General features: G+C 45.7%; 1 protein-coding gene across 3 annotated transcripts in view; it reads left to right on the top strand.

Moving 5' to 3' along the window:
- The window catches only part of LOC121002082 (MARVEL domain-containing protein 3-like), a 43,149-nt gene that overhangs the window by 5,701 nt on the left and 12,650 nt on the right, over window positions 1-24,798 (top strand). For 2 of the 3 annotated variants that reach the window (XM_040433382.1, XM_040433383.1), the window contains exons 2-3: window positions 7,559-7,801; window positions 10,062-10,237. In XM_040433382.1, the coding sequence (XP_040289316.1) occupies window positions 7,662-7,801; window positions 10,062-10,237 (316 nt within the window). In that variant the 5' untranslated portion in view covers window positions 7,559-7,661. Of the gene's footprint in view, window positions 1-7,547; window positions 7,802-10,061; window positions 10,238-24,798 lie in introns of all 3 variants that reach the window. The other variant, XM_040433380.1, reaches the window with a different exon arrangement.

Below are 24,798 nucleotides of genomic sequence, written 5' to 3' on the forward strand. Positions count from 1 at the left end.
CACTGCCTCTTCCAGCATGTTGCGGTGCTGCGGATCCCTCCCCCTCTGTACTGCTGTCCTCGCTCGGCTTTCCACCTTCCCAGGTTGGGTCACTGATTTCATCGTCCACCACCTCCTCTTCCACTTCCTCACTCTGGTCATCCTCCTGACTTGTTGACCTAACAACCTCACTTATTGACAACTGTGTCTCATCCTCATCGTCAACCTCTTCAGACACTAATTGCCGTTGACTTATTGGCAACTGTGTCTCATCATCATCATCATCCACCTCGCAAAACACTAATTGCCGTTCCTCACCCTCATCTTCTTGTAACTGTAAATGCTCAAGAGTTTGGGCATCAGTGCACACGATCTCCTCATGTTCCTGTTCAAGCGGGCTTGGCAAGAGGCCCAAATCAAAGAATGGCGATGAAAAGAGCTCCTCAGAATATCCGAGTGTGGGATCACTTGTTTGGCAAGACTCTCCATGGTGGGAGGAAGGGGGATCAGGTTGAGGATTCTGTTGACCAGACTCTTGGCTACTGAGACTGGACTTTGTGGAAGACAGGGTGGTGCTTAACCGACTGGAAGCATTATCTGCTGCAATCCAACTGACCACCTGGTCACACTGGTCTGACTTCAAAAGTGGTGTCCTGCGCCGCCCTGCAACCTGGGACATGAAGCTAGGTATCGTGGATGAGTGTGTTTCTTGTGCTCTGGCAGCAGGCATTGTTTCACCGCGCTCAGGGCCACGGCCTCTGCGTGCACCATCAGCAGCACAGCCACTTCCCCGTCCCTTACTGCTCACCTTCTGCATATTAAATGGTATATATGCTTGCAAGTATATCACACATACAGTAGCGCAGGTTTTGTAAGTGTATGCGCAAATAAATTAAACTGAATGTCACTGAACAGGATGTGCAAACGTTATACAGGAGATGTAGCACTGGCAATGTCGCTGTCACCAGCTGATAATAAAAAATTACAGGAAATGTCACAGCTATTTGGGATGTGCAAACATTATACAGGAGATGTAGTGCAGGTAATGTCGCTGGTGTCACCAGCGGCTAAGAAAAAATTACAGTCAATGTCACTGATATTTGGGATGCGGAAACGTTATACAGGAGAGGTACCACAGGTAATGGCGCTGCTGCCACCAGCGGTTAAGAAAAAATTTGTCAATGTCACAAATATTTTTAGGATGCACAAACGTTATACAGGAGATGTAGCGCAGGTAATGTAACTGTCCGCAGCGGACACCGTCTACGGAAAAAGTTCACTGGATGTCACAGATATTTTTAGGCTGCGCACACGTTACACAGGAGATGTAGCGCAGATAATGTTGCTGTCTGCAGCGGCCAAACAATTGCAAGCTATTTAGCGCAGGTTGCGCTAAAAATATATATTGCTGCCAGATACAACTATAGTCCTTAAAAGGACTTTTGAGTCTCTAACACCAACCCTGCCTAACAAAAAAATTTTATTAATTTCTCTACACTATCTGTACCTTCTACAGCATAACTCTCTCTGACTAAGGCTACATGCACATGACCGTTGGTCCGCAAATTGTGGATCCGCAAAACACAGATGGCACCCGTGTGCGTTCTGCAATTTGCAGAATGGCACAGACAGACATTAATATAACTGCCTATTCTTGTCCGCAAAACGGACACGAATAGGATATTTTTTATTTTTTTTGCGATCCACGGAACGGAGCAATAGATGCGGACAGCACATGGAGTGCTGTCCGCATATTTTGCGGCCTCATTGAAGTAAATGGGTCCACATCCAAGCCACAAAAACTGCGGCTCGGATGCGGACCAAAACAACGGTCGTGTGCATGAGGCCTAACACTGAGCCAAACCACGTGCTGGCCAGCCAATCACTGTAATGCCAGTAACCAAGATGGCTACGGCATTACAGTGAGTGGCAGTACTTGCCTGCACGTTTATTGGCTGCGTAGCAGCCAACAAACGTGCGGGGAGGAGACTCGAGCATTGCGCTCGAGCACACTCGGTATTCGGCAAAACACCGCGATTTGCTGATCATAGCGATGCTCGAGCCGAACTGGTGTTCGGCCAAGCATGCTCGATCAACACCAGTGGGCATGCATGTGTGCAATCATATTCATTGTAGTTTTCAGCAAGCCACATAAACTACAATGGAGAGAGCTGCATGTTTTCCTCCTTTCTGCAGTGCAAACAGAAAATTCCCAGTTTTCCTATAGTTGGGAGTCCTGGACATGAAAACACTACCTATCAGACATTTATGCCATATACATTCGATGTGCTATAAATCTCTCGGATTTTATTGCAGCCTTTGAGACTGGTTCAAAATGAGTGTAGCCCTCAGACCACAAAAGGTTGTGTATCACAAATATGACAGATGTTATGTTGTTGTGAATGGTAGTTATGAAATCACATTCACACAGTGGGCTTAAAGTGATCACTTTTTTTAAGTGATCACTAGCTGATCAATGAGGGTGCGGCATCTGGAGAATGCAGGAAGTGTAAAAAAAAAAAAAACAGGAGCCGAGATGTAACTTACAGTGGGCTCCATGCTCACGCAGCTGTATGATTAGCACGCTCAGAAATGTTTTTGCAGAGATAACCACAGACTGCCCAGATGTACACAGTCAGTCGGCGGTACGGAGATGGTTAAGGAAATATCTCAAAACTGTACAGTACTGCATGTAAAAAACACAATTCCATTGCAGCTAGTGTTTTTTCCACAGAAGTGGTATGAGAAATTTTTGTACAGAAGTTTATGTAGTATTTTATGAGGTTGTCCAGTCTTTTTTTAGTGATGGCCTTTCTTCAGGATAGGTAATCCCTAGCTCAGAGATGCTCAACCTGCGGCCCTCCAGCTGTTGTAAAACTACAACTCCCACGATGCCCTTCTGTAGGATGATAGCTGTAGGCTGTCAGGGAATGATGGGAGTTGTGGTTTTGCAACAGCTGGAGGGCCGCAGGTTGAGCATGCCTGCCCTAGCTGATTGGCAGAGGTCACCCCAGCTCAGCTGTTCTATTTAGTTGTGGCTTTCCGACGCATCCGCCACAACACGAATAGACATGTACCATTTTGGCAAGGTCTGAAAAACTACATGGGAAAAATCCTCATCCACATGAACTGCGGCACGGCCTCCCATTTAAAACAATGGAAGGTGGATGCAGCACAGATTCAACACAGTTTTCGGCACCAAATCTTCTCTAAACACAAAGCGGATTACACCTGGATTTTTAAAATCTCATGTGTATAATGATAGTTGGTGTTGAGTATAGCGAAGCATCCAAAGCGGAATTTGGTCTGAAGTTTAGGAAAACTTCAATTTGCAACTAATCCATATTTCCTTATGCTTCGTAGTAACGAATCAGCTTTTCCTGAAATGGCGGCTGCACATGTCAAAGTAAGATGCCCAGGAACACGAGATTACCTATAATGCCGTGTAGCAAGCCAATCAGCAGCTAGCCATCCCATGTGATGTCACAGCCCTATAAAACCCTCATCCCGCGTGGTCTCCGCCATTGTACTGTGAACTGAACATAGGGTGAGACATGGCAAACACTCATGCTCTAGGGACAGTGTTGCAGAAAATGATAAATAGAATATTGGAGAGTGCAGAGAGACTTATTCTGCCTCAGTTTTTAGTTATCTATTCCTCCATTTACTTATTCCTACATCAGTCGTATACAGGGGCATTGCTAGGGTCTCAAAAGATCCGGGCCCAAGCCCCAATGAATATGGCCAAGTTCTCTAAGTCGCCATCCCCCCTCCCCTCACACACTGCATTTTTCTGTACTTGCTATACAGCAGCACATACCTGTCACATCTAGAGCCTCCCAGGTGACGTCTCCTCCGATGTAGATCTTCTCTGTCATCATCTTCTTCATTTGGTCCGGACAACTTCTTTTAGCCGCGCCTCGTGTCTGCAGAGTGTGACACACAGACATCTTAGCTTCCTCACTTTTCTATCATCATCCCCCAACCTGGAGCCCCCCAAAGTGTTATCCTGCTGCTCACTGTACTCCCCAATACCCCTAAATACTATCCTGAAGAAATGAGTGCCCCCCATAGTAATAGTGCTCCTCCAAGTCCCACCAATAGTAATTCCTTTCCAGAATGCCCCCATTAGTAATACTGCCCCCTACAGTGCCCCCAACAGTGATAACGCTCCCCAAGAATGCCCCTATTAGTAGAAGAGCCCTCCAGTATTAATAATACCCTCACAGAGCCCCCAGTAGAAATAAACCCCCTATTGTTCCCCAGTAGTAATAAAGCTCCCTACAAACCCCTCAGTAGTAATAAGGCCCCATAGTGCTCTTAGTAAAAATAAGGAGGATCTATAAGTCCCTCCTATAGAGTTTCTAGTAGTAATAAGAACACCTATAATGTCCCCTGGATTTGCAGTACCTCCTGTAGTTATATTCCTCCTTCCACCATACAGTCCCATGTAAATAACATCGCACCATCTCTCCTGCCCTCTCCAAAATACAGTCCCATGTAAAGAACATCACTACCCTCCCTTTAGCCCCTCCAACATACAGTCCAATGTAAATAACACTATTTTCCTCCCTACGCCATAGAGTCCAATGTAAATAACCTCACACCATCTCACCAGCCCCCTCCAATTTACAGTCCCATGAAAATAACATCCCTCTCTATTTACAGCCCCCTCCAAAATACAGCCCCATGCAAATAACATCACCTCCTCCCCAGCCGCCTTCAACATACAGTCCCAAGTAAATAATATCACCCCCCTCCCCAGCTGCCTCCAACATGCAATCCCATGTAAACATCACCCCATCAACATTCAGTCCCACATAAATAACATCATTCCCCCCACCAGCCACCTTCAACATACAGTCCCATGTAAATAACATCACCTCCTCAACATTCAGTCCCATGTAAATAACATCACTCCCGCCCTAAGACCACTGTAACATTCAATCCCATGTAAATAACGTGACTTCCTCGCACAGCCCCCATCAACATACAGTCCCATATAAATAACGTCACTCCCTCCCCCAGCTCCTCCGTCATACAGTCCCATGTAAATAACATCCTTCCCTCCCAGAGCCGCCATCAACATACAGTCCCATGTAAATAACATGACCCCCTCCCCAGCCACCTGCAACACAAAGTTCCATGTAAATAACATCCCTCCCTTCAGCCCTAACATACAGTGCCAGTTAAATAACCCAAACTCCCAGCATTGCTCTGCCTCTCCCTTCACTAACCTCTCCTCCTGTAGCAGACATCACCACAGCTTCTTCCCCCAAGACTTCTCCTTTTCACTGCCGTCCTCCCCTGCACTGGTCACATGATGGTGACATCATGGCAGGTCCTTCTCAACTACTGCCTGTTTTACTAGTCAAATGACCTATGATGTCACCACAGGTCCTTCAGATCTTCCACTGCATTAGAATAAATTGTATTGCCGTCCTGAGGACGGCAATATAGTTGTATCTAGCTGGCAGGCAGGACATTCGGGGCCTGGGACAAAATATCAGGGGCCCAGGCCCCGAATGTTTTGACCTAGCAACGCCCCTGGTTGTATACTAAGATAGATAATTCAATACCAATAAAATGGAAGCATTTATTATTTCACTGCCAGCGTGCCAACCAATACCATCCAGTCTGCACCCCTTAGGGGGGCCATCATCCTTCATGTCCTAGAAAAGTCAGCAAGATGCAGAGAGAGAAGAAGCTGGATGTTCCTGATGATATGTTCTCATTGATATTAGATGATGTGGAAAAGTAGGAAAAGCAGATGGTAGAAGAAGGGTTCGCACCTCTAGGGCAGTAGAGCACTGGGGCTGGAGAATTGGGTATGCCAGAGCTGAATAATATTCTGTGTTTACTGTCAACCTGCAGGAGATTTTAGGCCAGAACAACAATAATTTGTATATTGTGCCCGCACCTAACCAGCTAAACCCCATACCAGCAACAGTCCCTGTTTAAAGCTGCCGTGCTGCCATTAACAATGAAGACAGACTATACAGTGCGGTCTTCAATATTAAATGAAAGACAGCTGCAGGCTGATTGGCTGCATGGTTCTTCACCGCAGCATGGCTGCAACCTGTCTGGCCGTACCTTAGTGCCCATGTACACGACTGTGGTTTGGATCCGCATCCAAGTTACATTTTTTGGGGTTCAACGCAAAAGATGAAGAGAACACTCTGTGTGCTGTCTGCATCCACACGTTTGTTCCACCGCCCCTCAAAAAAGAATAGAACATGTCCTATTCTTGTCCGTGTCATGGTCATAGATAGGACTGCTCTTTTGAGGGCTGGACGATCCATTCCGCATTCCGGAATGCACACCACTGGTATCCGTGTTTTGCGGACCACAAAGCAGACACTGTTGTGTGTATGAGGCCTAAAGCAGTGTGGCCTGGGTATATCAGATTTTTTGTGATTTGTAATAAATTAATTCAGAACGAATCTTGGCTAATTTGAGCGAAGTTGCCGAATCAAATTTTTTAGGGACAGGACTCATCTCAGGTTAATTTGCCTATGTATCAAATTGTTTTTTTTACACAGTAAAAGAACACAGAGCTATGGGGACTGGGTATTGTGGATGTGCTAGCGGCTATTTAGCAACCCATGTCCTCGGCTCTATGCACAAAATCCCAGTGACAGGTTCCCTTTAAAACCTGATGTGACATTTACCTCCAAAGATGTGTTAAAGGGGTATTATCAACATGCCGTTTCATACTTACCTGCTCCCGGCGCGCTGTCCACTTCCTGGTTTCGGCACTCGGCAGGGGGCGGGCTCCATCTTGATTGAAGTCTTCTCCCGGCCGGGCCGCGCGCTGGACTGAATGCGCACGCCGAGGCAGCGCATGCGCCCTGGTGACTTCTTCCTGGCAATTATACTATACTGGCCAGGGAGAAATTACCATAGAGCATGTGCGGCCTCGGCGTGCGCTTTCGGGACTGCGCACGGCCGGCCGGGAGAAGAGAAGAAGTCGTCTGCGCAAGCGCGGCCACCGCGATTCCTGAGAAGAGCGGTGGCCGTAACCAGGGGAGACGGAAGACGGAAGACAACAGTCAGGTAAGTATATGTTTATTTTCTTCTAAGGGGTGGGAATTAGTTAATTAAATATATTTAGAAAAATGATCACTGCTAAATCATTAACAGATTTAACAGTGATCATTAAGATGAGAATACCCCTTTAAATCTCGCCATATTTTATACCACATTTTAGGCCTATGCATCTTCATGGTTATAAACTACAATTAAACCTTTGTATTTAATTGCAGGAACTTTATGTACAAAATAAAATATTTTTAATCAAGACTATTTCCAAATGTTGCTTATGTTTCATTTTAGATGCACCAGAGCACACAGCTACATACTAAGCAAATTCTGTGGAAATGTATTGGAATAAGAAAGCAGAATGTAGTTATTAACTCCATTAAAGTTATAAATGTTATATATTTACTCTTCTGTATTATAACTATGTGGATGGAACTATAAAAAAAGAAAAATGTTGTATATTACAAGTACCACGTATTGTGAACTGAATCCTTACATCTGGTGTTAATATGATGTATTTTTTCTAATTGTTCTGCAGCAGATGCATCTCATAAGACATGTCATTCGCAACTCAGCACTCAGCATGGAAGGATTGTGACTGCTGCTCTGTGTGCTAGTCCTGTGCTCTCCCATGAACTACAATGTCTCACTCTCAAAGAAGTGTGACTAGTGAACGAAACCCACCGTCCCAAAGATCATACCATGACAGACCAAGAAGAGAGCGGTATGGCCCCAATGGACAGCATAATGGAGAAAGGAGAGACCAAAGATCACATAACAGGTACAGATATCAAAGACATTGTACTAATGGAATTTAGTGTTAATGAACATGACGAAGTCTCGATATTTTGCTTTAGACACAAGATGCATTCTTAAAGGGAACCTGTCAAATTGAAAATTCTGTCCAATCTGCAGGCAGTATAGTACAGAGCAGTATCTTACCAGGTTGATCGTTTTGTAGAAAAAGATTCATTATAACTTTATTGTATTTGTTTAAATGCTTTAAGTTGCTTAGGAATCCAGTGGGTGGTCTTATTCAGCAACTGACAGCTTGTAAAGAAACACATAGCTGTGAATCACCAAGACTGCCAACTGGACTCCTAAACTCAGAATTTGCAAGGATTTAAATGAATAAAGTTAGGACTTATTCACACGTCCGTGATGACATCAGTGACAAGATAGTCAGTGGGTCATGTGTGAAGGATCTGTGCTTGGTCCATGTGTCTATTTTTATGCTTTCCATGTGTCATCCATTCTATGGTCCTGAGGGGGTGAAACATTTTAGACTGGGTTCACCCTGCTTTTTAGCCCTCCACAGGGCTTTCCATCCCACTGAGGAGGGCTAAAAAGCAAGGTGAAGACACTTACTGAACTACAGAAGGCAGAAATGTACCCACTAGGACCACAGGCCAAGTAATCTGGACTGGAGATTGGAGGCAGTAGAGATGATCAGGGCAGGTAGCAAACTAAGGTAATGTGGAGTGACACGCACAAAGCCCACTCAAGCCTTCAACAGGTGGTGTTTGACACCAGGCGGCGTGGAAACAGAGGTGGAGCAAATCCTATTATATGGCTTTGCTCCACATTGGCTGTTGGGCACGTCCTCCTCCTGACACTCCCAGCAGGATCATATGATGTAACCACGCTGGGGACTTCAGATCCTGACTACTTTCCTCCTGCTGCTCCTCAAAGGTCCTGCGCCGAGGGGGCACCATGCTCTCCCTCTTGTTACTGACTGTGTTTATGTAATAGATTTTCAGGCAGCTTAGTCAGGAAGTGCCGCACCTCAATAAAGTGATGGTACACTATTGCTCTGACTGGGCTGGTGAAAGATCATCAAGATCATTCAAAACTGACTGTCCTTCTGGAAGCAGCAACCGGTGTGTCTTGACCCAATTCTTCAAGTAGGAATTCTTCTGCTATGGCTGGGTTCGCACTTGCGTTAGGGTATTCCGTTATAGGTTCCGTTCATAATGGAATATAACGGAATTTGCAGACTGAATGTAAAACGGAAGCCTTTAAGAGGCATTCCCTTTTGATCCGTCATATTAGAAGTCTATGGGCAGGAATAATTAATCCATCTGGTATCTGTTATGCAGGACGGAAAACAGAGTTTTGTCAACAGGACTTTGTTTTTCGTCCTGCATAACGGAAACCAGACAGATCTGTTATTCTTATCCAGCTTTTCAGATAAACCAAATGAAAACAGAGCAAAAACTGTACAGACAACGCAGTTTATGCTCAGATTTTTCAAGCAGTATATAACATTAAACATTTATCTACTAGTAGTGCCCCAGAGGAACAATAAATGCATATGGGGTCATTTATTAAGACCAGTGTTTTAGACGCCAGTCTTATAACCCTGCGCTGGTGCTTGATGTGCCTACGTTATGTAGAGGCACCTCCGTCACCAGCCTAAATCTATGCCAGCTCCCTTGCTGGCGTAGATTTACAACATTTTCTACAACTAAAAGAGACATAGAAAAGGATAAATGAGATGGGCCGGCCGGCACAACCAATTTCTCACCCACAACATGCTCCCTCTTTTTAGAATTGGCATACATGGCACAGATGGAGAAGAAGTCACAGATTCAGTCGCAATTCCCCTTTGCGGCCGAATCTGCGACAGATATACACCACAAAGTGGCAAATATCTATCCATAAATGACCCCCATAGCTACAAATATTGTACTTTCTGCATGCAGTTTTGGAAGCTAAAATCACGAGTGGACCATAAAAGCAGAGAGCATATAAGGGACAGATGCAACTTCTCTTTTTTGAATTCACTCCTGACTTCCAAAATGGCATACAGAAACCTGATTGTGTGGCCATACCCTTAGTGTAGTCAACATATCCTTTACAGATGTAGATTTCCATACAACAGAGTCTGAAGAGAGAAAGGGAAGTCACCAGGGTTGGAAAGGCAGTAAAATATTCTACTATAGAGGCAGAAATACATTCATCTTAAGAATAAAGTTAACTCTAATTTCTCATGATCTCCAGCTGCACATACATATTCTATAATGCTTTGTTTTCTGTAGATTGCCTTCTCGGGCACCAGTAAGAGGCCAACATTCAAGACCACCCACCGTCATATCTGAACGTTATTCAAGACACAGTAAAGCATCATCTTTACAGCATAGTCCTCCTGCTCACAGGTCTAACCCAGAAAAGCAGACCTTCTCAGAAAAGTGCTCCAATCTATGTTCAATACGAGGTATGTCATTCTTTCAAGCAGACCCAATATGAGGTGTGATGAGCAGGACTGGAAATACTTGTCAATGATTGAGTGATCGGGACCAGGGGTAGGTTGCAAACTTCATATTAAGGCGGTCTAAAGGTGTGTGGAGTTTGCAGACTGAAACATATGGATAGGTCATCAGTATCTGATCGGTGGGGATCTGACACCCGGGTCTTCTGCTGATCAGCTGTTTTGAGAAGGCAGTGGCTCTCCTGTGAGTGCCGCTACCTTCTTACAGCTTACCAAGCACAGCGCCGTACATTGTATATCGGCTGTGCTTGGTATTGCAGCTCAGCCCCGTTCACTTGAATGGGGCGGAGTTGCTACTAGGCCACATTACCGATGAACGTGACATCACTGGCCTAGGAAAAGCAGAGAGAAGGCCGCAGTGCTCACAGGAGCGCCTTTGCCTTCTCAAACAGCTGACAGACGGGGGTCCCAGGTGTCAGACCCCCACTGATCAGATACGTATGACCTATAAATGATAAAAGAATTAACTACTATATGGATCCCCCATCACTCCCATTCTATTGCTTCCCAGGTCCCCTCCTGGTTTCCATACTTCAGGTTCCCTATTGACATTGACATGTTAACACTCAGCCAATCACTGGCTGCAACCGTGACCTACTACAGAAAGTGAATGGCTCAGCGGTCACATTTCTATGCTTACGGAGACCATTAAATACATAGGCCATACCCTAAAAAATTCTTGAATGTCCATTAGCAAATGCCCTTTAATTGATAGCACTCATAAGCCCTACACAAAATGAGTTAATTATTCATTATTCTTTACTTCCCTGTTAAGTGTAAGTCAATGTCTTAAGACACCTACCTGTGGACAAGTCTGTTTTGGTCTTTTGGACCCCTCATCAGCACAAATCAGTCTTTAATATGAAATGTTACGTTTTGCTACAGTAGAAAAGCACTTGTTGCTTCACCCCATTGACTAGTACAAGACATAATAAGTAAATGGATGACTGTGGATGAAGCACTGGTGTGAGCATTACCGAATTGCTTGCAATTGAGACACCCAGGAACTGAACACAGTTCTTGTGGTGGTAAAGCGCTACTGGATACTGACAACTATGGCTAATCTGAATCAGGGGCTAAGATTGACTTAACACCAACTCATCTTCTGTTTTACTGATTAAACAATATGCATGTGAACATGCATAGGGGATCAGGGATTATAACTGTTGTATTAGTGGTGTAGACAGGAGTCCCACTGTGACTCATCTATGGACCCACATATACTTGTAGCAAGTCCAGTGGGGGGGGGGGGGGGGATTTGTGTTTTTCCACCAATTTACCTTTGTAATAAGTGCAACAAATATCAACTACAAGCTATCAGCTTGAATGTGGGAATGAAATATAAATCTTAAAAAGGGTTTTCAGCCTAAAGCATTACACACTAGATGGATGATAGATTATTGGAATCACCACCCATTCCCCACCAGGCGTGCATCTAGCTTATCTGCTGCCTGAGGCGAAAACTGAAACGGCGCCCCCCCTCCAACGCCAATTTCTTATCCTAACCCTTTTGCCACAATAAAACACTCCATGACCCTTCCGCTGACCCCCTCTTGCCCCTACCTGGTGCTGCCTGAGGTAATCGCCTCACCTGGCCTCATTGGTGGTGCACCCTGTTCCCCACAAACCATGGCTAGAAGAAGTTTATGCTCATCTGCCGTTTCAATCAAAGTCTGTGGCACTGACTGAAACATACTGGGTTCCAATATTATAATGGTGAGAACAGTGCTCCTTTCAAAAGTGACATAAATCTATAAATAACCCTCAGCAGAAGCATGTAACACAAGTGTGAACAGAGTCTAAGGGCTCATGCACACAAACGTATTTTCTTTCCGTGACCCTTCCGGGTTTTTTTTGCGGACCGTATACGGAACCATTCATTTGAATGGGTCCGCAAAAAAAACGGAAGGTACTCTGTGTGCATTCCATTTCCGTATGTCTGTATTTCCGTTCCGCAAAAAAATAGAACATGTCCTATTATTGTCCGCATTACGGACAAGGATAGTACTGTTCTATTCGGGGTCAGCTGTTCCGTTCCACAAAATACAGAATGCACACGGACGTCATCCGTAATTTAAAATTATACCCATATTTTAAGTATACCGTAAATGCCATTTTATACTGAAAAGGCATAAGCGCTCAATTGAGCACTTTGCCCCTTCGGTTCTGATCAGCTCTGCACCCTTTCTATGTGAACTGCTCAGTCTGGTCTCCAAGGAGAGCTGATCAGAAGCAAAGGGGGGCATTGCTTGGTGGAGGCCTTCTGTTCCTTCACTATAGATATCAATGGTAACCTCAGCACCCAGACCCCCACCAATGAAAAGCTTTGACATGGCATAAGTTTGCTTAAATGATTAACCATTAAGTTGTGTTTTAATAGAAGAATCCAAGGAGTTTGTACTAGAAATGTATCTACATTCTCAAGGCGAACTGGACATCTTCGCTGTATCCAGTTATGACCTGTCTTTTCTAACAAAAGACCCATGTTAGAATGGTAGAGCTTTGCTTTTAAAAGTATATTACAATTTTCTTACTTATGGTGACATATAAGTGTGTGTGTGTATGTGTGTGTGTGTATGTGTGTGTGTGTATATATATATATATATATATATATATATATCAGGCATATAAGCCATTAGCTGCACCTCACTGGATCCATACATGACCATTAGTGTTGATCGAGCAACACCGTGCTCGGGTGGTCGAGTAGAACACCTCAGGATGCACGGGTGCTCTACCGAGCACAATGGAACTCAATGGGAGAACCCAAGCATTAAACCAGGCACCCCCTGCTCTGAAGAGGGGAGGGTGTCTGGTTCACATAAAAAGGTCAGAAATTGATGGAAGGATGTCTGGATGCATCTTGGACTCCCAGGTCGCTGCTGGGAACGATTTTGTCTGAGTAGTATGCCAATTTTACAGACTGACAATAATACGCACCAAACCGAATATAATATTTTAGAGGAAAAATTGTTAGGAAACATTCTTTCCTGTATATTTACTTGTATATAAAGTGCAAGTGCTGCCAAAAATTACAAGGAAGAGGCACTCTGATACAACCTGTATATCACATAAAGGAGGGCCTCATTCACATCGTGGTACAATTGTTCAGGTAGTGGGACTCTTACACTATGCACTAAGTGAAAGGGCTGCCAAAAATTACAAGGAACCGGCACTCCAATACACCCTTTATTACACATAAAGGAGCGCATCATGCACACCCTTGAAAAAAAATAAATTGATTGATGGCCTGCTGGTGACCCTCTAAAATATTAGGGGCGAGGGTCTGCTGCTGAGCTGACCATCTAAAACATTACGGGCGAGGGCCTGCTGCTGAGATGACCATCTAAAACATTATAGGCGATGGCCAGCTGCCGAGCTGACCATCTGAAACATTATGGGCGAGGGCCTGCTGGTGACCCTCTAAAACATTAGTGGTGAGGGTCTGCTGCTGAGCTGACCCTCTAAAACATTAGGAGCGAGGGCAGCCTAATAAGCATGTTGATATGATGGAGGAGGAGGAGGAGGACGAGAAAAGGAAGATTTAACCATATACCCTTTTTTGTGCTGGAAGGGGTGCATGGGAATACAGTGTATTCAATACACCATAAAAAGCCACATTTAAAGTGCCTTTACGTTCAGCCGCTTTCCTCTGGTGGAGTAGAGAAGTCGGGGACAATCCAGGCCTTGTTCATTTTGATGAGTCAACCTGTCAGCATTTTCAGTTGACGGGCAGATGTGTAACATCCCAGAGTTATGTTACGAAACTCTTTTACCCCGCTACAACCTGTTAAGTGTATCTGCATTGTCATCCTGTGTAATTTAACATCACATTCTCACTAATGTGCATTGAAACCCTTGTTAAATGTATTTGCTGTAATTTCCATGTACACCAGCAGGTGGCAGCAATGTGTTTACCAGGGATTTAGTTCAGTTTAGCATTGCTGGACTGGAATAGTAATGGTGTGGAATGGTGTGGAATGTTCCCACATCCTGCCTCATGGGTGGGGAAGGAAGTTAGAGTTAGTGTGCCAGCCACCCCTGCTAAGGGAAGGCTGTGCTGGTAGGAGCTCCCAGTTCTAGGGATCTCAAGCCAGGATCGTGTCTCGGCTGAGACCAAAGATCTTCATTCCCAGTCTGAGCCTTCAGCCTCAGCTGGTAGACAGCAAGCAGCCATCTCCAGAACTCCAGGAAGAACCATACCCTGTGAGCACCACTGTGAGTACCGTCCAGAGACCAGAGGAAGCCAAATTCCTCCTCAGCTAGTCAGTCCCCAATACAGCATAAGATAGTGCAGAAGATATAAATTCCTGCCATATTACAGAGCCATAAGCAGACGACTAATCCTGCAAGAGAGCTCCAGGCACATGATAGAAGCAGAAGATACATTCCTGCCATGCATTGCCAATACCTGATGGGACCAAAGACTATTGCTGTATCTCATGTGGATTACTGCTGCATCAAGTAAAGACCAGTTTGAATAATATTCCAAGCCTGGATCTCAATTATTGCTACTAAATCCCTCAATTACTCCTACTAGCAACACTCATTTTATTGCAAGTGAGCCATGATCCAGGAGTCCAGCCGTACCCAGGTAGGAGACACCGTTGACACTATACCTTCTACTACACAGAGACATTACCCCACTCTGGCATTCTAACCTGGTACGTGAGTTGCAACACCTTAAAGGGCCCTGAGACTGTACCCTGCGCACGCTGCAATTGGCGTCACGAACAAAAACTTTTAACTATCATTTACACCTGACCCAGTCATTGCATATTATAGTGTCAGAGTGCATTATTCCAATCCGGCTTACTGCAGATGCGCTTATCAGTTATTATGCCCCCAGCAGCACTAAATACCCGCTCAGACAAAACGCTGGCGTCAGGGCAGGCCAGGACCTCCAAGGCATAGAGCGCCAGTTCGTGCCACGTGTCCAGCTTGGACACCCAATAGTTGTAAGGCACAGAGGGATCATTGAGGATGCAGACACTGTCTGCTACGTACTCTTTCACCATCTTCCAAAATGTTTCCCTCCTTGTGACACTAGGCCGCGCATCGGGGTGAGGGTGCTGGCGGGGTGTCATTAAACTGTCCCAGGCCTTAGAGAGTGTTGCCCTGCCTTTGTTGGAACTGCTGTGTGTTCCCCTCGTCTACCCTCCTCGGTTGCTCAAGGAACTACGTACTCTACCGCCAGCGTTGTCAGCTGGAAATATTTGGAGCAATTTTTCCACAAGGACCTTCTGGTATTGCACCATTTTGCTAGTCCTCTCCACCACAGGAATGAGAGATGAGAAGTTCTCTTTGTAGCGGTGGTCAAGAAGGGTGAACAACCAGCATTCGGTGTTGGCCAAAATGTGTATAACGCGAGGGTCACGGGAAAGGCAGCATAACATAAAGTCAGCCATGTGTGCCAGAGTCCCAACAGACAAGACTTCATTGTCCTCATCAGGAGGAGGACTCTCAATCTCCTCATCCTCTTCCTCCTCTTCAGCCCATTCGCGCTGAACTGATGGAATAAACCTACTACGGGTACTACCCTCTGTAGCGGAGGCAACCGTCTCCTGCTTCTCCTCCTTCTCCTCCTCATCATCCAATTTGTGCTGAGAAGATGAACTGAGGGTGGTCTGGCTATCACCCTGTGTACTGTCTTCCCCCATTTCCACCTCTTCCACATGCAAAGCGTCCACCTTCATTGTGAGCAGCGAGCGTTTCAGTAGACACAGAAGTGGAATGGTTACGCTGATAATAGCGGCATCGCCGATTTACCATCTGTGTTGATTCCTCAAAGTTGCATAAAACCTCACAGAGGTCAGACATCCATACCCACTCGTCGCTTGTGAAGAGTGGAAGCTGACTGGAAAGGCGACGACCATGTTTCAGCTGGTATTCCACTACTGCCCTCTGCGGCTCACAAAGCCTGGCCAACATGTGGAACGTGGAGTTCCAGTGCGTGCTCACGTCGCACAACAGTCGGTGAGCTGGCAATTGCAAACGCTGCTGCAGCGCTGCCAAACCGGAGGGAGCTGTAGATGACTTTTGGAAATGGGCACACAACCGGCACACCTTCACCAGTAGCTCAGGCAAATTCGGGTAGGTTTTGAGAAACCGCTGAACCACTAAGTTTAACACGTGGGCTAGGCATGGGATGTGTGTGAGCTTGCCGAGCGCCAAAGCCGCCACCAATTTACGGCCATTATCAGACACAACCATGCCTGGTTGTAGGTTGAGTCGCGAGAGCCACAGCTCAGTCTGGTCCCTTATACCCTGTCACAGCTCTGCGGTGGTGTGCTGTTTGTCATCTAAGCAAATAAGTTTCAGCATGGCCTGTTGCCGCTTCCCCACTGCACTGCTTCCAGCTACTGACTGATGGCTGACTGGTGCTGCAAGATGACAATTCAGAGGTGGAAGTGGAGGAGGAGGTGGAGGAGAAGGGGGGATTGCAGTCAATAATGTAGGTGGTGGCGGAAATCCTGATGGAAGTAGTGCCTACAATCCTTCGCATCGGTAGCACCTGTGCTATCCCAGGGTACGACTCGCTCCCGGCTTCCACAACGTTCACCCAGTGTGTCGTCTGGGAAATGTAGCGTCCCTGGCCACATGCACTTGTCCATGTGTCAGTCGTTAAGTGGACCTTCCCAATAACTGCGTTGGTCAGGGTACGGGTGATGTTACTGGACACATGCTGGTGTAAGGCGGGGATGGCACACCGGGAAAAAAAGTGGCGGCTTGCGACTGAGTAACGAGGGATGGCTGCCACCATCAGGCTGCGGAAAGCCTCAGTGTCTACAAGCCTAAATGGCAACATTTCAGGGCCAGCAATTTGGAAAGGTGCGCATATAGTGCTATGGCCTGTGGGTGGGTGGCTGGGTATTTGCACTTTCGTTCAAAGGCCTGGGGTATGGACATCTTTACGCTGCGCTGGTACACAGAAGTGGATGTGCTAGCTAATGGTGCTTGCAAAAGTCCAGGTGCAGGGTGGGAGGCATCCGGCCTCGTGTCTTGGACAGGGGATTGGCCAGCATGTAACACAGGGGAAGAGGAGGCAGTGGTGTGACCCGCAGACACTGATTGTGGACCCAGGTGTTTGGCCCACCTAGTAGGGTGCTTTGATGCCATGTGGCGGATCATTCTGGTGGTGGTGAGGTTGCTAGTGTTAACGCCCCTGCTCATTTTTGTATGGCACAGGTTGCAAATTACAATTCTTTTGTCGTCCGCACTTTCCTCAAAAAAGTGCCACACTGCGGAACACTTACCCCTTGGCAAGGGAGATTTCCGCAAGGGGGTGCTCTGGGGAACAGTTGCTTGGTGTGGCCCGCCTTCTCCCTTTTGCCACAACACTGCCTCTTTCAGCCTGTTGCGGTGCTGCGGATCCCTCGCTCTGCTTGCCCCTTCCCAGGTTGGGTCACTGATTTCATCATCCACCACCTCCTCTTCCACTTCCTCACTCTGGTCATCCTCCTGACTTGTTGACCTAACAACAACCTCACTTATTGACAACTGTGTCACATCCTCATTATCAACCTCTTGAGACACTAATTCCTGTTGACTTATTGGCAACTGTGTCTCATCATCATCATCCACCTCGTGAAACACTAATTGCCGTTCCCCACCGCCATCTTCTTCTGACTGTGGATGCTCAAGAGTTTGGGAATCGGGGCACAAGATATCCTCATGTCCCTCTTCAAGCTGCCTTGGAGAGAGGCCCAAATTAAGGAATGGTGATGAAAAGAGCTCCTCAGAATATCCGAGTGTGGGATAACTTGTTTGCAAAGACACTCCATGGTGGGAGGAAGGAGGATCAGGGCGAGGATTCTGTTGACCAGACTCTTGGCTACTGAGACTGGATATTGTAGAAGACAGGGTGGTGCTTTACCGACCGAAAGCATTATCTGATGCAATGCACGACCACCTTCTCGCACTGGTCTGACTTCGAGAGTGGTGTCCTGCACTGCCCTGCAAACGGACATGAAATTAGACATCGTGGATAAGTGTGTTTCTTGTGCTCTGCCAGCAGGCACAGTTTCACCATGCCCAGGGCCACAGCCTCTGCATGCTCCTTTAGCAGCACGGCCACTTCCCCGTTCCCTTACTGCTCACCTTCATCATATTAAATGGTATATATGCTTGCAAGTATGTCACACGTATAATAGTAGCGCAGTTTTTTTTAAGCGTATGTGCAAATAAATTACAGTCAATGTTACAGATATTTGGGATGTGGAAACATTATACAGGAGAGGTACCACACGTAATGGCACTGCTGTCAACAGGGGCTAAGAAAAAATTACAGTCAATGTCACAGATATTTGGGATGCGGAAACTTTATACAGAAGATGTAGCGCAGGGAATGTCACTGTCCATAGCGTCTACGGAAAAAGTACACTGGATGTCACAGCTATTTTTAGTATGCGCACACGTTAAACAGGAGATGTAGCGCAGATAATGTCGCTGTCCGCAGCATCTACGGAATAAGTACAATGGATGTCACAGATATTTTTAGGATGCGCAAACATTATACAGGAGATGTAGCGCAGATAAGGTCGCTGTCTGCAGCGGCCAAACAATTGCAAGCTATTCAGTGCAGGTTGCGCTAAAAATATATATATTGCTGCCAGACACAACAATAGTCCTTAAAAGGACTTTTGGGTCTCTAACACCAACTCTGCCTAACAATTCTTTTTCATTAAATTCCCTACACTATCTGTCCCTTCTACACCACAGCTCTCCCTGACAAAGACGGAGCCGAACCACGTGTCATCGGGTGCTTTATAGCACCCGATGACGCGTTCCAGCCAGCCAATCACTGTAATGCTAATAGCCAACATGGCTATGGCATTACAGTGTGAGTGGTAGTACTTATCTGCACGTTTATTGGCTGCGTAGCAGCCAACAAATGTGCATTGAGGAGACTCGAGCATCGCGCTCGAGCACACATGGTATTCGGCCGAACACCGCGATGTGCCAAAATGGTGTTTGGCCAAGCATACTCGCTCAACACTAATGACCATAACTTCACTTTAGTAAAGTAGTCCTGGGTCCATTTATTCAAGAATTCCTCAACTGTTTTCTCATAACTAATAAATGTATAGTTGCAATTTAAAAACAGTTTGGAATTGAGCTGGTGTTACAGACATACCACAGAGAATCCCCAAGACAAAACTGAATCCAGACCATTGTGCAAAAAATACAAAGCACATTTAGCTTATTACTTCAATATGGGACCTCACATTTTTCAAGTTATTAGCCACTATTCAAAAGAATGAGGCTAAATGTAGTTTCATTCTTTTTCTCTCTAATTGTGGTAAATATTGAAAACTATAGAGACAGAATGATATACCAGTGGTGATAAAATGATGAAGGTTTTATCACTGTTAATAAAACTCATACACAACCTTATCCTCAATCTTGAGTTTTCAGCTTCTCCTTTGTTCTTTGTGTCCTAGCCTTTCTGAAACAAAAGAACAATAAGGATAACTTTAAATCCTTCTACTGAGATAACTATGTACTTATGGAACAATGGGTTCTGAATATGGCATTTATAAAATGGAACTGAGTGGAACTCGTGCTGCATCTAGGCCATGTGACCAATAAACATGACATCACCACTGATCTAGGACGAGGCTTCATCGTTCACTGAAGTGCTGCAGCCTCTTCAACCAGCTGATTGTGGGGATCCTGGGTTTTGGATCCCTATCAATCTGATATTGATGACCTATCCTGAGGATAAGTCAGTAATATCAAAAATCTTGGAAAACCCCTTTAATGGGGAGGTAACTTCAGCCTTTGACATACCTTAATGTTCGTCATCTTCGGCCACGCTCCTTTTCCTCTCAAAGGTCATTTAGAAGAGATGAAGTTGATCTACAGTATGCCAGTATTATATATTTGGGTACAGAGAAGGACAATGGGGATTTCAAAGCCTGGCACTATCTCCAGATGACAGGATACAGTTCGGGTTCAGGAGATGTTTTTATTAGCTAACTCGCAATGCATTTTGGATCCTTATCAGAACATTCGTCTGGTATTAACATACATAACAACCAGTGCATGGATACAATTTAAAGGGAGTCTGTCACCACCATATGTCCATATACAGCACTTACATTGTCCTGTAGCACACCTATACATGAATGTAATGGTACCTTTGTTATTTTTTTTACACTTGCAGAAGCTAGAAAAATGACGTTTAATTCATATGCAAATGAGCACTCGCGAGTGCCCAGGGGTGGCATTCACTGTGTTGGAGCCCAGGCTGCTCTGCCTCATTTCATTCTTACTCCGCCCCAGCCTCTACTTATGCCCGTCCGCCTATTCCCTTGCGTCATCCTTCGATCCGGCCAAGATCCTGCGTCTGGACACTGCCTTGGCGGCGCATGCGCACTAGTTGAAGTGACGCCATGCCCACAATGGCGAGGCAGGGCGCAGGTGCGGGATCTTGCGAGTGCTCATTTGCATATGAATTAAACGTCGTTTTTTCCAGCTTCTGCAAATGTAAAGAAAATAACACTGGTACGATGACATTCATGTATAGGTGTGCTATAGGACAATGTAAGCACTGTATATAGCCATATGGTGGTGACAGACTCCCTTTTAAAGGAAAAATTGGCGGTCTGAGGCCAACCTCCCCTTTTCTTGATTGACAATATGCAGCGATGCTGGGAGCAAAGCTCATAAACAGAAACAAAGACAAAAGATGAAATTAAAATTCCATAATTCCAAAAATCATAATTATTAGGAAACCGTGTATTATCTTGAAAATTGCAACAATACTGTAGTTAAAGGAGTACTTGTAATATAGGGGGAGTTATTAGAAAGGAAACATCAGAAATTACCTAAAATGCATATGTATTAATAAAAGTAAGAGATTAGTGGTGGTGGTGATGATAATAAAAGAACCAGAAGAATGCAATCATAAAAATGAACACCATGGTAATTATCATACTTATACTTTAGAGTGCATTATTTAAAGGGGTATTCCAGTTAGTAAAAGTTATCCCCTATCCATAGGATAGGGGATAACTATTAGATTGGTGCTGGTAATACCGCTGGGACCCCAACCGATCATGAGAATAGAAGCCCTGTACCCCCAACCCCCCTCCCGCAAGCTTTCCTAAAATGACCTGTGGATAGGGGATAACTTTTACCAGCCAGAATACCTCTTTCATTTCTGTCTATGATGATTGATTATACTCATATATTATTGTTCATGTCTATAAATTGCCACAAGGGGTCAGGGTGAGCTCTGTTATGATTAATAGATTTTTTTTGTAATGTTTATGGTAAAATTGTATCCACTTAATATCACTCTGTGGGGCACACTTATTAAGACCATTTAGACCAGGCATCCTCAAACTGCGGCCCTCCAGCTGTTGTAAAACTACAACTCCCACAATGCCCTGCTGTAGGCTGATACCTGTAGGCTGTTCGGGCATGCTGGGAGTTGTAGTTTTGCAACATCTGGAGGGCCGCAGTTTGAGGATGCCTGATTTAGACCATTGTCTACGTCTAAACCAGGCGTAGAGCGGGTAAGAAGTCGCATATACCTGTTCGTAAATGACTCCCCATGTATCTATAGATCTTCTAAATATAGGGGCATATTTACATATACTATATACTATGTAATTGGGTGATATGATCTTCAATTATTATACAACATATACTAAACACTGGCCCATTCCACACCTAAAGCTTCCTGGGCTGTTCACAGTTGTGTTACAGTCTCTTTTGATATTGTCTTAAACAGCTTGGTGTTAATATGTTTGATAGTTGGTGCCCTTTTACAGGTAATGCGAGGCTGATTAGGTAATATATCTTTCAGATCGTGTTCTATTAGGATTATAGGCCAAAGTTTATTTAAAATCCATTTGATTCTGTAATGGGAGGCCGAGTAGTAGATTCACAAATGATGCTTGATCAAGCACCCAGGTCACTATGCACTAAAAATGACAGACGTCCTTATTCTGTGGATCAATACAATTAAGGCAATACCAGATTTGTATAGATTTTTTAAAATTTCTTTTGCTACTTTAAAAAATAAAAATAAACTTTTAAGAAAGCTAAATTTTCTTTGCATCACTATTTGCTGACAGCCATAACTTTTTTACATTTTTGTCCACAGAGCTGTATAAGGACTGTTTTTTGGGGGTTTTTTTGTTGTTTTTTTTGCAGCGAGCTGTAGTTTTTATTGGTACAATTTTTGGGGTACATATGACTTTTTGCTCACTGTTATTCAATTTTGGGGGGGGGGGCGACAAAGTGACAAAAAATGGTGAATAGCATGTTTTGGTTTTTTACTTTTTATATAACCTTTAGCCCCCCCTAGGAGACTAGAACCTGCATTCTTCTGATTGCCTGTCCCATAGACCATAATGTAGAACCATTATGGTCAGGGGCGTAACTAGAAGTGACTGGGCCCCACAGCAAATATTTGTAAGGGCCCCTCCAGCGCGCTTCGCACCTCCCTCCTCCTGTGTAAACCCCACTCCTTTGGCACAGTGTAGAGGTATACTGTACATTGTGTGGCACAGTGTAGAGGTATGCTGTACATTGTGTGGCACAGTGTAGAGGTATACTGTACATTGTGGGGCACAGTGTAGCGGTATACTGTATGTTGTGTGGCACAGTGTAGAGGTATACTGTATATTGTGTGGCACAGTGTAGAGGTATACTGTACATTGTGTGGCACAGTGTAGAGGTATACTGTAAATTGTGTGGCACAGTGGATGCTATATGTGTATAACATAAACATATTCCACATGAAAACTTACAATTACTTGGCTTGGCCCTTGGGGATCTCGGACGCCACTTCCACACTTTGGCCGGGGGCTCGGCGGAGCTGATGTTGTGCTTTATCCTAATGAGAAAGATTTCATAATAAGGATTTGGAGAAGGGGCAGAGGGATAGCAGAGCAGGGAGAGGCTGGTGCTGCTACTAGGGGCTCATACCATGGGGGAGTAATAAAGCCCACTATAATGCCCCCCCAGTAGTAATAATTCTCCTTTATAATGTGACAGTGCAAAACTACCCCCTTGTAATGCCCTCAGTTGAGCTAATGTCCCCATAGTGCCCCCATAATGTCCCAGTATAAAATACCCCTATATAGTGCCCCCAGTAAATTCCCCCATAGTGCTCCTCTCCCCCCTTCCTGCTAGTGCCCCCCATAATGTACCAGTATAAAATGCCCCATATATAGTGCCCCAGTAGATGCCCCTCAGTGTCCGGCCTCTGATAGGCTGCCGGTATAGTGTCCCCCATAATGCCCCCCAATAATGTGCCAGTAAGTGTCCCCATAGATGCCCCCCTATCATGTGCCAGTATCAAGTGTCTCTCTCCTCCCCCCACATGTCCCAGTATCATAGTGCCATCTCCCCCCCATGTGCTAGTATCAAGTGCCTCTCTCCTTCCCACCCCCCATGTGCCAGTATCATAGTGCCAAACCCCCCATGTGCCAGTATCAAGTGCCTCTCTCTTCCCCCCCATGTCCCAGTATCATAGGGCCATCTCCCCCCCAAAAAAAGTGGCAGTATCAAGTGCCTTTCCCCCCCATGTGCCAGTATCATAGTGCCAAGCCCACCCATGTGCCAGTATCAAGTGCCAAACCCCCCCATGCCAGTATCAAGTGCCTCTCTCCTCCCCCCATGTCCCAGTATCATAGTGCCATCTCCCCCCCATGTGCCAGTATCAGATGCTAACCCCCCTCCCCCCCATGTGCCAGTATCAGGTGCCAACCCCCCCTCCCGCCAGGTGTCAGTATCAAGTGCCTCTCTCCCCCCCATGTGCCAGTATCAGGTGCCAACCCCCCTCCCCCCCCAGGTGCCAGTATCAGGTGCCTCTCTCCCCCCCCATGTGCCAGTATCAGGTGTCAACCCCCCCTCCCCCCAGGTGTCAGTATCAAGTACCTCTCTCCTCCCCCCATGTCCCAGTATCATAGTGCCATCTCCCCCCCCCCCCACAAAAAAAGTGCCAGTATCAAGTGCCTCTCTCCCTACCCCCCCCCCATGTGCCAGTATCAGGTGCCAACCCCCCTTCCCCCAGGTGTCAGTATCAAGTGCCTCTCTCCTCCCCCATGTCCCAGTATCATAGTGCCATCTCCCCCCCCACAAAAAAAGTGCCAGTATCAAGCGCCTCTCTCCCTCCCCCCCCCCCATGTGCCAGTATCAGGTGCCAACCCCCCTCCCCCCCATGTGCCAGTATCAGGTGCCTCTCTCCCCCCCATGTGCCAGTATCAGGTGCCAACCCCCCAGGTGCCAGTATCAGGTGCCAACCTTCCTCCCCCCATGCGCTAGTATCAAGTGCCTCCCGCTCCCCCCATGGCAGTAACAGTTAGGTATTAAAAAAAATAAATAAACACTTCTACTTACCTCCATGTCAGCGATGCAGCCTCTTCCTGTGTCCCGCCCTGTATTGTGTCCCACCCTGTATGTCCATATATGGAGTCAGTGCTTGTATTTCAGAAAAGTTTCTGCTGGGATTCAAACCCACGACCTTCTGTATCAGAGGCAAAGCA

Source organism: Bufo bufo, chromosome 5 (assembly GCF_905171765.1).
Source record: "Bufo bufo chromosome 5, aBufBuf1.1, whole genome shotgun sequence".
In the NCBI taxonomy this organism is placed as follows: domain Eukaryota; kingdom Metazoa; phylum Chordata; class Amphibia; order Anura; family Bufonidae; genus Bufo; species Bufo bufo.